General features: G+C 45.3%; 1 protein-coding gene across 1 annotated transcript in view; it reads left to right on the top strand.

Annotated features, from left to right (window-relative positions):
* UBE2H (ubiquitin conjugating enzyme E2 H) overlaps nt 1-15,782 on the top strand; it is a 42,180-nt gene that overhangs the window by 9,332 nt on the left and 17,066 nt on the right. The window contains exons 2-3 of the mRNA XM_003201793.4: nt 14,325-14,401; nt 15,239-15,313. Of these exons, the coding sequence (XP_003201841.1) occupies nt 14,325-14,401; nt 15,239-15,313 (152 nt within the window). The remainder of the gene's footprint in view (nt 1-14,324; nt 14,402-15,238; nt 15,314-15,782) is intronic.

Genomic DNA, 15,782 nt, shown 5'->3' with positions numbered 1-15,782 from the left:
TTTTTTTTTTTTTAAACTCAGAGTTAACCTTGGGAGACCTGCTCCGAGAACAAGATGATGCTTTTAAACAGTGGTGGAATGGAACCACGGAATTGATGTGGAGTTTGTGATAGGAGTTAACGATAGATGCCATCCAAAACATGCCCTCGTGTCCTGGCTGATCCCAAACTGTTTTATTTTGAGGGATGTTTGTTTTTTTTAGAGGGAGAGAGAGTTATCTCCTGGCTGATGCCTTCAGTCAAAACTTCTTTGTTAATGGAAGACTTCAAAGCAGGTGGAAGGTGAAGCCCTTATAGAGTGTCCTGTCTGCTTGAAGCCAAAGGAAAACTGTTTTTCTCCCATCTAGTGCCATTAATTCGAACTTGCCGACCTGCCCTCCCCAATCTTTAAAGCCAACCCAGCTGAATGCGAATGCTGAGGGTTGGTATCATGTAGCACAAGCTTTAAACCTCACAATAACCAGGCTGCTTTCCTGCTGAGGTCATGTTCTGTGTGACAGGGGGGTCCTGTGTGCGGGGAGATGTGGCAACGCAGTGCTTCTCAAAGCATCTCCACGACTGGGGATCAGGGAAGAAGATGCGAGCTGAGTTTGGGAATGGCTTTGTAATCCTCTAATTTGCAAGATTGTAAACTGGAAGAAAGAAAGAGCCCTTTCAGGAGCCAAACACTTCTCTTGCTAACGTTCAGTCTAACAGATGTGACTCAGCACGGTGATGCTGGCTGCTCCTCGGTGCTGCCCAGAGCACCTCCTCCTTTTTCCCTTTAAGACCTGCCACGAGGGAAGCAGTGGGAATAAGGAAGCAGAACGATCAGCGCTTTGTTGAGCAGCCTGCCATCGTGGGTAACTCGATCCTCCCAGCAAGCAGAGGAATCTGTGTGTGGTTATTGGGGTAAGCTCAGATCCCAAAAGGAGAACACGGCAACGGTGACGCGCGGTGCAGGAGTTGAGATGCCCGAAATCAGATCCTTGTAACGCAGCACCACAGCCTGTGTTCCTTGAAAGGGAAGGTATGCACCGAGGTGTCAGCTCACCCTCCTCTGTCCCATGGAGACCGTGCAGGGAAGTGTCCTGCTAAGAGCTGCTGCTTGCTTTTTTAGGATTGTAGGTGCTAATGAGTTTGTGTGCCTCGTGTTGGATTAAAACAGATTCTGGTTTGCTTCTAGCTGGTGATAAAGTTATGTTAGGTCGTATTTTATTTTTTTTATTTAATTGTTTCTGACGTGTGTTCTTTTGTTTGATCTGAGCAGAAGGTAAGGGTAAGTTTATACACACATTGTTTGGGCCAAGGAGAGTTCACCAGCAAATAGCCATGCTCTGTCAACTTACCCAAAGACAGATGCAATCACAGAATCATAGAATGGCCTGGGTTGAAAAGGACCACAATGATCATCCAATTTCAACCCTCTGCTGTGTGCGGAGTCACCAGCCACCAGCCCAGGCTGCCCAGAGCCACATCCAGCCTGGTCTTGAATGCCTCCAGGGATGGGGTGTCCACAGCCTCCTTGGGCAACCTCCTAGGGCAATCACAGTGCCAGTGAGCAGAACAGGAGGAATCCCACAGCTCTAGTTGTGCAAACCTGAAGGAATATACCCCCATGGCTTCAGCAAGTCACTGAACCCGTAAGCCCCATTTTAATTAGCAATTCAATTTCCCCAGGGTCATGAGATTTGCATCTTGCCAAATGAGGAGGAAAAAAAATACATGTGTATTATGTACAGGCTGCCCAGAGAGGTTGTGCATGCCCCATCCATCCCTGGAGGTGTTTATGGCCAGGTTGGATGGGGCCCTGGGCAGCCTGGTCTGATATTAAATGTGGAGGTTGGTGGCCCTGCATGCAGCAGGGGGGTTGGAACTTCATGATCCTCGAGGTCCCTTCCAACCCAAGCCATTCTGTGATGATTCTGTTGTAAACTTGAGATGATTTGCAGTAAGGTGCTCAGAATGCTGAGCCTTTGCACCACTAGAAAGGCACAGTTTTGCTGGTGAAGGCATGCCATAAACATGTATTTGCTCTGAAAGAATTAAGAAAATTTGCTAATGCACTGCAATGTTGAGTCCTGCAAGGCTTAATGATCAACTGGACAATTAAATCATCTCCCCTTCCTCTGTTGCTGGACTCACTTTTACAAATTTAGGGTATGACTTGGGAAAGGAGCATTGGAATTGTGGTGTGTGTTGGAGCCAGAGGATCAGATTGTCATGTTGGGGTTGGGGTTTGGAATCCAGTGCAAACCTGGGAGCTCCCTCCACGTTCCCTGCAGGCACACATCCATTTGTGCAGGTCCTCAGCTTTGCTCACCTTTACGAGGTGATTTTTGTTGTAAAAAGAAGAATCTTTCATCGCTTCAGCGTGATGCATGGGGGGAAAGACTGCAGGTTTAGCAAAGATCTGTGTGCTACGCCTGCTTAGTCATACCCAGAAACGTGTTTTGTGGGGTTAGTTGTGCAGAGAGCAATTTCAGACTTGTGCAAAGGTGCCTTGGGAGAGCCCAAACACTTCTTGCACCTCTGTTTGAATGCTGTGTGCATGGTCTCGGTGCTTCCTATGCTTTTTTCTACCTTTTGCTTTTAGCTGGAGTTGGCTGTGCAAATGGGGATCAATAAGGAGCTGTTTTAGGTCTGCCCTGATGTCTCTTTCTTCTTAGAACCAAAAGTTTCACTCCTCTACTTAAAGAGTATTGCATTTGATGTCGTTTCCTTTTTTGGACTTCATTTTGCCTGTTTGCAAGAGCTTCCTGTGCAGTCTGGCTGGGGTGTAGCTGGATTCTGTAGGCTGCAATAGGGCTTTTTTGTGGTTTTATTGCTGTTTTTTTTTTTCTTTCAGAGCCTCTGAATGCATCCAGGTTAGTGAGCCCTTAAATTGTCCTTCCTGCCTTTTAGTGGCTCTCAAAGTCACAGTTTCTTTGCTCCTACCTGAAGCCTAATGTTAGTTAGGCCAGCTTACTCTCAGCAGCTTTCTGCAGGCTTGGATGGTTCAAGAAGCACTGTGAGATATGAAAGCTTCGTAATCCCTCATGGCTTTTATTTCCAATAACTGGGAATCTGCTGCTGCACACCGGGTGAGCCCATTGCCAGCTTTTACACTCCTTCCCAAAGGCTTTCCAGCAGGAGATGGCCCCTAATTCTTCAGCAAGATGCGAAATGGATCAGCAGATCAGAAGCTGAAGCTGCGGGGCTCAATCCGTGCCGCTGCATTTGGGTTGGAATCGATAACTGCTTCTCACCATTCCCTTCTGAAGTCACCCAGGAGCTACAAAGGCTCTGCAACACGCACGTCCTTCTCACCAGACCTGAATGGAGCTGACCAGGCTGTCACATGAGTCACAGAAACCCACATCAGCCGTTTTTAGGTCATTGCCAGACGGGGCTAAATTTAGCAGATGAGCTACAAGTGTGAGGCTTTGCATCCAGCTCCTGCCTGACAGTTTCTGGGATTTTTTGGGGCTGTGTCCTACAACTCCTTGTACATCTCTTGAAGGTGAGGGATGAGATTCTCCACCCCTTTTCTGCTCTGAATCCCGCAGAGCACCGCCGAGACTTGCTTGCAGAGTTGCTCAGTGACAACATATGAAGCAGAGGAAGGGAAGAGCACAGTAATAGGATCTGGAGCTTTTCACCTCACGGATTATTGCCTTGAATCCTGTCTGGGTTGCCAGTGACGCTTCCCTGGGTGGAGAAACCTGATGGTTTATCATCCAGCTGCATCCACGACCACATTGCAGTGCTCCTGGAGGTGTGTGCCAGTTTGGAGGGGAGCAACTCACACCTGGGGCACCTCAAGCAGAAAGCATTCCCACCACTGTTCTTTCAAGCCCCACATCTCTGCTAAAATAGTCAAGAGAGGAATAGAGGAGGGGGGAAGAATAGGAAGAATAGTACTTGTGCTGACAGCACAGTGGGAAGTTTCAGTCCTGCTGAGAGCGATGTGCTGGTTCTGCAGTCCCAAGCTGTTCTGTATTTTAACTTCATCGGTTGTTTCTGGGTTCTGTTTGTTTGCAGCAGCACGTTGGTTCATTAGGGTTGGGGTTTTTTTTTGTGTGTGGATTAGGAATATTGTCATCAAAACCAGCTTCAAGTGTGTCAAGTTTTCTTAATTCTGATTTATGAAAGGAGGCAGCGATAAATGTGTGGCTTTGAAAGTCTCGCTGGGTCTGCTGGAGGTCACCTGTAATTCAGAGCATGTGGTAGAGGTCAGTGCTGGGCTTTTTGTTCTGTGGCATTGCCAGCTTTGGGGGTTTTTTCAGCTCTTCATTGAAGGAGGAGACACTTCAAACTCGGTGACAAAATCCCACTTTTCAGGCAGCTGCGCTGCTAACGACTGAACTGTGTTAATTAGTTCTTAGTGCAGTGGTGTTCCTTTGTCCCTCCTATAATGATGACCCAAGCAGATGATGTCAAGGAATCTTCTGTTTCAGCTGAATTTAACTAATTATAAGAAAGCTTTGCCTTTGCTCTCCAAAGCTCAGGAATGGTCTAAGAGCTCAGAATTGCAGTGGGCCAACAATAGTGTTTGTATTGATAGAATGGCTTGTATTATGATGATGCTTGCAAAACTCAATTACAGAGTTCATTTTAAAAGGAGCTGCTTTTATCAGCCACGTGACAAACTTCAGGTATTGCTGCTCCTGCAGGGAATGGCTCGAGGCAAGTGTTTGTCCCCTGGCAATCAGAAATCCACAGACATAAATTGGGATGGTTCATTTGTATAACCCCCCAGGCTCTGTCTCTGGTTAACTGATGTGCCTCTCGTTAGGGAACTGGGAGAGAAGGAGATAATTAAGCTTGGGCAGATGGATTAGGACAGGCTCTTGGCTCGGAAACAAGGGGGCTGGATGATGTGCTCCTGACCTGGGGAACCAGGACAGGGTGAGTTTGTGTTTGCCCTTCCCAAAATGGACTTTGTGCTTTAGGATGAGAGACACGGGGACTACTTACCCCCAAGCTCTTTGATTATCAGAGTGGAGAGCACCTCCCAGATGCCTCTGGAGAAAGCTCACGCTTTCCCCCAGGCTCAGGGAGGTTGTTTCAGAGGAAACTGCCTGCTCAAAGCACTGAGGACTGCATGTTCCTATGCTTTTAGCAACGCCCGCTGCTGTTCTACTGGTTGCACTTCTGTTTATTAAAAACAACAACAGTGCCTTTTTCCCTTCCTGAAATTGTGGTGGTGCCAAAGCAGCTTTACTGTACCCCTGTGAGATGCTGAGATGGGAATTCTACTTGCTGAGGAACATTCTGGACGGCTGCGCTTTTGCTCCTGAAGCTGCCAAGCCCAAGACCCATTCTGTAAGGCATAAAAAAGGGTATTTCACATAACTCAGTGCAGCATGGAGGGTGTCCCAGCACCAGGGCACCCCCTGTTCCAGGCACCCATGAGGTTCTTGTTGGTAGCTGATGAGCTGGGGCCTGCTGCTGCATTCACAGCCCTGAACAAAGCCCCAAATGCCTTGTTGGATTCTTCCTTGGCAACCTCTCTGCTGTCCCCGAAAGCTTGCCTTTCTGCTGCACGGGGAAGCTGGTGTGGGAATCATTGTTAAGCTCCAAGCATGGTTTTTTCATGTCTTCCTCTTGAACACAATGTATCTTCAGACCTTAAACGCCAGGAAAATCCTGTACAGTTAATCCTTTGGGAAAGGCCAAAAAACCCTTCAAAGAGCTCTGGACTTTTACAAACGCTCGTTAGGAACTTAAATCCTCCTCTCTTATCATCAGCTTTTGTACCAAGAATTGGATGCAAGAAGGATTGCTGCAGGGCTGGCTGGAGCACCAAGCTGATTTCTTAAATTTCCAAGGATGATAAACAAGTGTGAGCTCTTTGCAGGTGGTTTGGCCACTATCCAACGAAGCTGTGCTGTGGTTATGCTTAGTGACTCGGTGGTTGGGAAATGGCATGACTGGAGCTCAAGCTTAACCTTGGAACATGTCTCTATTGGTATTTGTTAGAAGTTGACCTGACTTAGCCTCAGCTCGGAGACCAGATGAAGAATCATGGAATCAATAAGGTTGGAAAAGACCTAAGATCACCAAGTCCAACCCCATCCCACTCCCACCATGCCCACAGACTGTGTCCATCTGTGCCTTCACCTCCAGAGATGGCAGCTCCACCACCTCTCTGGGCAGCCTGTTCCATTGCCTCACCACTCTTCCAGAGAAGCAATTTTTCTCATATCCAACCTGAAAGCTGAGAGGGATGCATCTTTATGAACAAAGCACTAAACACAAGTGGCTACGTAGACTGAAGAAAGTAAAAGTAGGGCAAAACCACAGTGCATCTCATCTGTGTGCATTGAGACCTTGGATCTACCTATGGGGTCTGTAGATGAAAGCACCACAGTGCTCCATTGTATGCTAAGAAAGCTAGAAAAAAAAGTGGTTTAATAGAAGTGACGGTGGTGTATTGAGTTGCTGTAGGTATTTGTGTACTAAACTGAAGCTCCTACACCTTTTCTTTAAGCACAGCTGAACTCGTTTCCTGGTACACTGCATTTTACTTTGTTTTCACCTTTTTTAATTATAGATGACCTGGAAAGAAAGAAAACAGCAATCTGCAAGCTTTGGTTGCTGTGTGTGGTCAAGGACTGAGAGGTGCTCATTCCTAAATCCCTTTCTCCTGCTTTGGTCTGAGAGCAAACAGCGTTTGCTCTGTGTTGGAAACTGCAGTTGTCATAACTCCACCACCTCAGATGTGGGTGTACAAAACTTCCTGCTCTATCCTTCAGGTCATTTGTTTGGCATAACAACCCAAATACTGTGTGTGTATGGAAAGTCCCATCTGAGCTGCTCCTCTAGAACATATTTTCCTGAGATAGCTTTTTTCTTTAGAGTTGTAAAGACTTCAGAATGTTCCATTCCCATCCCTGGAGGCATTCAAAGCTTAGATGAATGAATGAAACTAGATGATCATTATGGTCCTTTTCAACCCGGACCATTCTATGATTCTATGAACTTCAGATTTGAGATTTCAGATGTGCCCTTACGTGATGTGGATGCTGAATCAGCAGGCCCATTAACTATGGTGTTGAGTTAATGGACATAGCTATGTAAAGTAAGTTGTGTTGATATTAGGTGGACAATCCCATGAGTGTTGCTCATTCCATAGATTTTTTTTCCATCTGCTCGTGAGTCACTATGCGTTGTCTGCTGAAAAGGAAAAGCAAAACTGAACTTGTTCTTGAAAAACATGCATTTCTAGTAAAGAAGGAACAGAAATCCACAGGTGCCACGGTGTGATGTGCCCTGAAACAAGCATGTGGGTTTGGAGGGGCATTGCTTGTTACTTCAGATTGGGCTGTTAACAGGAGGTAGGAAATTCAGCTTGAAGCCACACGATGGCTCTTCCCCGTGCCACGTGAGGTCATCGAATCATTAAGTTGGCTTGAGTTGGAAGGGACCTCAAAGACCATCTAGTTCCTACCCCTTGTTCTGATCCCCATCCACTTGAGTGCTTCAGTTTACAATTCAAGCACAGCTCGCTCTGCCTGTTGTTGTGAATGGGTGTGAATGCTGCCTCGGTTCTGAAGATGAAGGTTTGATTATTTACAAAACTCTTCAAAAACAACAACAAAAAAACCCAACCCATGCAGATGTGACCTTGGTGAGCAAGAATTACGTTGTGGGGTATATCCATGTGCTCTTGGCATCTTGCTAGTGTAGGGTTGGAAGAGGACTTTAGGGTTTTTGTGCAAGACATCCCAGTGTGAAGTGTCTGTTAAAGTGATTCTCATCACTCTCATTTCTGGTAGAGGGGAACAGAGAAGATTCCATTTCCACAACTGGTAATTGTCCAGTGCCAAAGCATCTTCAAATTCAACCCGGTGTAGCTCTGAGTTTACCAGAACAAAAAGATTTGCTTTGACACTTTCTCCCTCCCCCTATGAAGCTCTTCATCTCATTCAGAATCAAAAGCTTGAGCTATTTCTGGATTTCTCATAAATGAAAGCTCTTGCAGGAGCTCAGCTGCTGACCTCCTCTGCATCTGTCTGTGTTGACTGCAAACATGTCGTATCCCAGGGGCTTTGCAGCTCGGGGAGATATTGTATATTTAGGGTTTTGTGCTGCTGTTACTGAGGTGGCAGTTTCTAAATGACTGTGTAGGTTTCTTGGAGTGGAAAAAAAATATGTTGTTAAAGCCTACAGAAAGCTTCACTTGTGGGGAAGGAATATTCTTAGAACAATTATGTCTTTGGGAAACCGAAAGTGAAGTATTGCAACTGCAGGAAGGTGTGAGGAGCATCCTGCTCTCAGGAGAGCTGATATATTCTTGTTAAATGCCCATCTGACCTGTGGTTAAATCTCAAACGTGGTGTCAGGTGTAGCATGTGTTGGGGGCCAGGCTCTCCATCCTCTGGTTTTACAGCTTCTTAAATTCTCTCAAAGAGAGGTAATCAACTGTACCGAGCCCAACTGGAAAAAGAAACGATTGTGTTTTCTCCTTCTGCTGTTTCACTCCAGATGCACTTGAAATTTCTCGCTTGTTTGAGAAGTTTGATTATTATTCGTGCGTTAAATACTCCGTTCCACCACTATGTACAATCTCCATGGTAACAAACTTCTCCTGATGGAAGCCGTGGCAGTGCAAACATATCTCATGGCTCAGCTCAGAGGCAGGTGTGTGCCCATGTAAATTAACACTGCTGTCTTCAGGGCTTCTGGATGTGATTTTTGGTTTCTCCTGCGACTGTGAATGTCGGCGTGTTGAATTCTGTGCCGTGCAGTGGCTCTGGTTTGGTGGCTGAGGGTGCAAGGTACCCATTTATTTCCCTTTGTTCCTACCAAGTGAGCGGCTCATGGAACTCTTTTGGGAGGCCTTGTTTTCCTGTACCGTTGCTCTACATTATGTCTACATTATGTCCTTTCCTATAGGATGTCGTCTTCAAACTGACTGTTATAAAATCATAGAATGGCCTGGGTTGAAAAGGACCACAATGATCATCCAGTTTCAACCCCTCTGCTATGTGCAGGGTCACCAACCACCAGCCCAGGCTGCCCAGAGCCACATCCAGCCTGGCCTTGAATGCCTCCAGGGATGGGGGGCTTCTACAACCTCCTAGGACAACCTGTTCCAGTGTGTCACCACCCTCTGTGTTATCTCCAACTAGGATCCATTTTAAAAATTTGCTTATCACAGGTACTTATTATAAACTAACTGCACTTAAATCACTTAAATTCTCTTCATTCAGTGTCCTCTCTTATTTAGATTTGAATAAATTTCATTTCCTGGTGTTTCGGGAGGGAATGTTGCAGTTGTGTTCCTGTCACGGGTTGAGTTGGAAGGGACCTTAAGGACAATAGAACATTGGAATGGTTTGGGTTGGAAGGGACCATAGAGATCATAAAACAATTGGGTTGGAAGGGACCTTAAAGATCATAGAATCTTGTCCAGGCTGAAAACCCTCATATCCCTCAGCCTGCCTTCATAGCAGAGGTGCTCTCTGAGCATCTTCATGGCTCTCCTCCAGACCTACTCCAACAGCTCCATTTTATTCTTAATCCCTTCCACCAGGTCTGATTCTTTCACATTCAGTAATCTTGTCTATCAGCTTCTTCTTGACTACAGCAACCTTTCTTTAGCAGTGCTCACACAGGACAGTTTCAAGTAATTTCTTTCCATCATAGTTCTCCTGGGACTGACCAGACCACACAACTCAGAAAATCTCTGCTGTGATGCAAATCAGAAGGTGTTGCTTTGGTTCTTTACATCTTCTCATCTTTCTTCACGACACCTGGTAAAATGAGGGCCTGATGCTTGTATGTGTCATGTTCTTCCTCATCTCCAAATGCAAATGAACAGCACGCTAATCAGCAGTGCATAGCTGGAGTTGAGCTACAGTGCTGTTACCTGCTGTCAAAACGACATCAATTGTGTTCTCATCTAATCTGGTTGTGAAGGATGAATTGAGTCCAGTCTTTTTTTTTCTCTACAGCGAGAATACGTATCTGTCTCCTGTCTTTTTCTTAACAAACTGAAACTTTTCAAGGGAACGGTATGTGGGGGAGAGTGAGTTCTTTCATCTCCTGGGGGGTAAGGATGGTGTTGCTCCACCCAGCAAGACGTGGGATGCACGTTTGCATTGCCTCTTGGTCGTTCCCTTCACTTCTGCTGGGAGAAGACCACTTTGAAACCCAGAGTATCCTCTTTATAGGAAAAAAGTTGAATCAGTTGATAGCGGACTACTCCTGCAAATTGTCTTCTGGGAAACAAAGCTGGCTTGTCTTTTCTACCTTATGCTCATTACTCCACTTTCTTGGCATGAAGTTTAGTGCAGAACAGCCAGACAGAATTCATCAGGAGCTCCGAAGAATGCAAACCAGCCAGGGGAAGTGGCAGCTTCTGCTCCCAAAATCCCCAGTTCCACCTTTAGTGTATGTATCAGCAGTGTGCGTATCCAAACTATAACAGCAACCCAGCATAGGTTCCTCTTTAATTATTCATTTGTTTTTCACTAGCTTATAGAGCACTTTCAGTTGCAGTAACAGTCGCCGTCTTGCTGCAAGTGGGGCCTCTGTGGTGCACTTCCCCTTTTCTCTGCTGTAGGATTTAGGTGAGTTTTGCCTTCCAGAGCAGAGGGATCCTCAGACAAACCCTATACAAGCAAAGGAAAATCTGGATTTGCCTTAGGTGCATGAGGACAAACTGCAAATTGCCCCAGTGTTTCCCTGACAGCGTTGTGGATATCTCCACCACGATTCATACCCTGTATCATAGAACCACAGAATGGCTTGGGTTGAAAGGGACCCCAAGGATCATGAAGCTCCAACTCCCCCACCACGTGCAGGGCCACCAATCTCCACATTTAATACCAGCCCAGGACCCCATCCAGCCTGGCTTTGCAGTGTGCTTGCATTAGAAATGGATATGCTGTGTGCCAAGAAGCACTGAAAGCTGTGGCACTGAGGATCACTAACTTGAGAGGAAAACTAATGGATTTTAATGATCTCATTGTGGTTAGCCTGGAGTTCAGCCTGGGGTTTTCAGATTGTTTGAGTTTAAAGAGACCTTTAAAGGCCATCTAGTCCAACTCCCCAGCAACGAACAGAGACATCTACAGCTCAATCAGGATGCTCAGATTGCTCGAAAGTATTTTCAGTGTAATACTTGTAGCTGGAAAACTGGTTTGTCCAGGCTTCAAACTGAGGTGAATTTCAAGGCAACTTAAGAGTGGGATGCTTTTTATTTTGATTTAGGCTCAATATTTGCCAGGAAATAAACCACTCAGCCCTGCAAACAGGCTGGCCATCTGTTGGCCACGACGTGCATCTGGGATTTTTGGGAGATCTGGAGGTAAGGCCGTATCCTGACAGAGCTTTTCATTCCTGCAGGATTGCTTCAGATCAGTGGCAGTGGGTGGCCCTGCACGAGGCCACGTGGGAGGATGAGGGAATGGGAACCTGACCCTGTGAGAGGCAAACCCACAGCAGTGGGTCCATTTCTGGCATGCTCGGTCAGTCTCCAACCCTCCAGATTTGTGTGGTTGGGTTGTTTTGTTTTTGTTGGATTTTTTTTTTTTTTTTTTTTTCTTCTGGCCTATTCTGCTTTGGGACAAAACGCTTTAAATCTCTTCTGATTCTGACCAAAGCAACGATTTTCTACTAGCTCAACCCCTGAACAATAGAGCCTTGATCTTGATAGGGGGCTCTGGATGTTACTGTAATGCTAATAGGTAGCACAGTTGGCCTTTGCGCTTCTGGCACGTTTCAGGCATTATATGGAGAGCCTGTAATCAGCTGCAGAAAAAATTCCCTTTTGTCTCTCTCCTAGCAACCTCTTCTGAACTGATATTTGAAAATAGGCTTTGCTTTCCATGTCATGACATAAAATATTTTCAACACGTACTGAAAACTCCCCTAGCAGACGTGGGGCTGAGATAATTTGTCTTTAGGTCCTCAGGACTCCCTCCTGGTTGCTGTGGTCTTAAGGTAATGCTGTTGAAATCTTTATCCACCAGAAACAGGAACTTGTGTCCAGATTGTGTTCTTCTCTCCCAACTTTTGCACTGTATTTGTCACAAAGTCAAAGCAGTATACGTAGATGATAAGGTGGCCATTAGTTGCCTGGATTTGTAGGAGCAAGCTGAGAATTTTGAAAGAGATTTCTGTATTTTTATTCAGTGTTTGAGCATGTAGGATGAGTTGCAGGCTGGCTATGTAGCTCTAATTTTGCTCCAGTGTACATATGTTGTGTGTCCTGTCCTAGAAACAAGGCAGACTGTTCACACCAGCAGGAATTGCCACTGGAATCAAGAATATTGAAGCCTTTTTCCATTAACTGATTGTTCTTTTTCTGCTTATCTACATAATGAGTGCAGCAACAAGCAATGTTGGGCACAGAGGAGTTCGTTTGAACAGAGTAGAATTAGATAAGGTGATTTTTTTTCCCATAAATGTTGATAGTCTTTGAAATCCTAGGATGACTTTGCACAGGTTTGCATCCCATCTACTTCTTGCATCTGTCCTGATGAAAGAATAACCATCCTGGGAAAAATGCATTAGAGCTGTTGTAAGGTTGGAACAGACCTCTGAAATCATCTAGTCCAAGCATCAAGACCCATCCCCACCATACCCACTAAACCAGGTACCCAAGTGCCATATCTCCATGTTTTCTTCTTATTAATTGGGATTTTAGGGCCTTGTCACAACAGGGAGAACAATCAGATATGGCACTGCATCACTTAGTAACAGGCTTTCTAACTTGGACATGAGTCTCAGTGCAGAAGACTCTTTTATTTATGATCAGCATTAACTTGTACAGCTGAAAAGCATGCATGCTGCAGCTGCTCAAGAGTTTGTTCTGAAGATCAGGCTTGGAGGGCTGTTTTTTATTAAGTGGTACTTGATTTAGTCCTAAGTAAAACCATTTGTATTTAACTTGATCTGCAAAGCTGCTGTAAGTGTTAACATACTTCAGTAGTAAACGTTTCACTCTTGGGCATCATCACACACAAAGGGTTTGTGGAAGAGCCCCTTTCTGAACATGGAATAATTATCTGTTAGACAAGTGCTTGTGTTTTCAAAGGAATTCAGACTGTGTTTAAAACTCAGTGCTTTCTGCAGGGTGATGTGGAAGGATATCCTTTAGGGATGTGCAAAGAAATCTGGTTTTTAGCAGAGAAAGCACTGGAACTTGGGGCAGAAAGGTATCGATCTGCCCTTTGTGAGCTGCTCTACGTGTCAGCCAGGTGCAGGAAGTTCCTTGCTAAGCTGCAGGGCAGAGCAGCTAGCAGAAATCTCCTGATCCCAAATTGCTGTAAACTTTTCTCCCCTCCCCATGAGAATGAGAAAAAGGTGGTTGCAGCCAAAGTCTTTTGGAGTCAGAACTGTGGGGAAAAAACTCTTCTCCAATGTGAGTCGTCGTGAGTCAGAAACTGCTGTAAATCCTGATGGATACTGCAGATAAAGCTTCAATCTCTTGTATATATGAGTATGTGTGCATGCTCCTGGGCCACTTGAGGATCCAGGAGCCTCTTCCCAGAAATCATAATGTGGGACTGTGGCTAGTGATGGAAATTATTGGCTCCTTCTGTTGGGTCCCAAGCAGTTCCTGGTGTGCCAGGAGTGTGCAAGGTGTGTGTTCATGGCCATCCCCTTATCTCAAAGCTGGGTTGCCTCAGGGGTGCTGAGGCAATCTGAAGTTCAGTAAACCTTTGATTTCTTCTTGCCCCATCTTTTCCAGTGCTTCCCTCATAATTCATGTTGAGGTTATTGATGAAAGGTAATCACTGTAGGATATTATTCACAATCCATTAACCCTGATGGGTAACAGAATTCTTCAGCAAGCTTGGGTGCCAAAATATCACTGCTAATTGTCTTACCTGAGCCTTATGTGGAATGGAACTCTCTCACTTTTTAGTTTGTATTCCCCTTCTTCCCAAAGCACTGGTGCTTTGATTCTTTCCTTTAGGTGTTGGAAAATACTGTTGTTCTTTTAGCTCTCTGCAGGTGCCTTAGAATCTCACCCTTCTGCCATCTCTCCAAAGACGCCGGGTTTTTTGGTCTTGCCAGTCAAATTAACATGAGATTGCTGTCATTTGCATCGTAGCTGTGGGAGGCCATCTGACAGCACCGAAGGCAGCCAAGTAGAATGGAATTCATCAGCACTCACATTTGTCAGAGTAGGAATCGAGGAGAACTCCACTTCTCTAATCCATGCAGGAGGGTAAACATCCAGCATGAGCGGTGCGTGTCAGGATGCTCAAATTGCATGTTGTCAGGTACTTGGGATGTTTGGGCTTAAACTGTTTGGTTTCACAGGTTTTCAGCAGGTTACTCCTCTCTGCGTTGATGGTTTTGTTTCTCTGCTTCAATGTTTTCCTTTACTTGATACATCAGGATTGAGAGCAAACACGAGGTCACGATCTTAGGAGGACTCAATGAATTTGTCGTGAAGTTTTATGGACCACAAGGAAGTAAGTACATGACACATCTCTTCTATGAAAACAAGCTATCTGTTCATAGTGGGGGGGATATAGAATCATTCAGGTTGGAAAAGACCTCTATGATCACTAAGTCCCAACTGTCAACCCGTCCCCACCATGCTCACTAAACCATATCCCTAAATAGAATCATTCAGGTTGGAGAAGACCACTGTGATCACCAAGTCCCAGTCAACAGCTCATCACAGCCATACCCATATTTCTCAGTGCCACGATGTCTGGGGCAGAGGAATAGTTGAACAAATCCAAATGGGGGTGAGATGTCAAGAGTGGTGGCTCTTGAAGGCGGTTCTCTCAAGGGTGGGGAAAATGCAGTGTAGATCAACTACTTCTTGGTGCTGAACAGCTTTGGACATCAACTACCAAGCTCCCTGCCATGACTTCCAGCACTACTCTCATTAATCATTAACTCTTCCAGACGTGACTTAAATTTTGCATCACCATCACCTGAATGTTTGTGGAGTTGGTAACGACGGTGGTTTTTCCATTGATTAGATTACAAGTCAGGTCTCCAGCATGCCTTAATTTAGCAACATCTCTAAAGTTAAGTAGCTTATTCAAACTCTGTGCTTAGAATAAGGCTCTTGGGCCTTTGTGCAGAGATCTTTCGCAGTATAAGTTAAAATCAAGTATTTCTTCTGAGAAAGTACAGGCCGAAGGCTTTTTACCTTAGGAGGTTCAGTGTGAAATCTTACCCTCTGGTGGGACTCGAGTGTTCCTCCAAAGGTGTGTTTTGTTTATTGCTGTTGTTCTATTTATTCTCTCCTGAGTTATGAAGCATGTCTAATACCTGTGTTTCTTTCCTTGCAGCACCATATGAAGGTGGAGTATGGAAAGTTAGAGTCGACCTTCCTGATAAATACCCCTTCAAATCCCCATCTATAGGTAACCAATAATCACTTTCTGTCAGAGCCTTGAAGTGCATGGGAACGAAGGCAGGGGCTGAAGCTGTTGCCCTCTTGGAGGGGTGATGCCTGTGTGGAAGAATATAGAAGCAGGGACTTATCAGCAGAGGAATTGCAGCTGGCCAGACTGGTTGGACCTGTTTCACTTTGGAGAGCAAATAGGAAGTTTGATAAGGAAATGTTCTTTAGACTGTATCCATCTATCTTTGCCCTTGAGTAACGGTGATCTAACTCAGATGTCTTCTCATACCAAACTTTTCCAATCATTTAGGCTGTAAATAGCCACTATTGCTTGAAAAACTGGAGCAAATGCACAAATGGTCAGTTTTAATATTCTGGCTTGCGGAGTAAGTGCTGGTAACTCAATGCTGTGGCATTTCTTTCCTGGAAGGGTGTGCTTGTGGCTGAAGGCATCAGAGGGGACTGAAGAATTGAGAGAAGTGATGTGG

Source organism: Meleagris gallopavo, chromosome 1, assembly GCF_000146605.3.
Source record: "Meleagris gallopavo isolate NT-WF06-2002-E0010 breed Aviagen turkey brand Nicholas breeding stock chromosome 1, Turkey_5.1, whole genome shotgun sequence".
Classification (NCBI taxonomy): Eukaryota; Metazoa; Chordata; class Aves; order Galliformes; family Phasianidae; genus Meleagris; species Meleagris gallopavo.
This window is presented reverse-complemented; position numbering and strand designations above follow the sequence as displayed.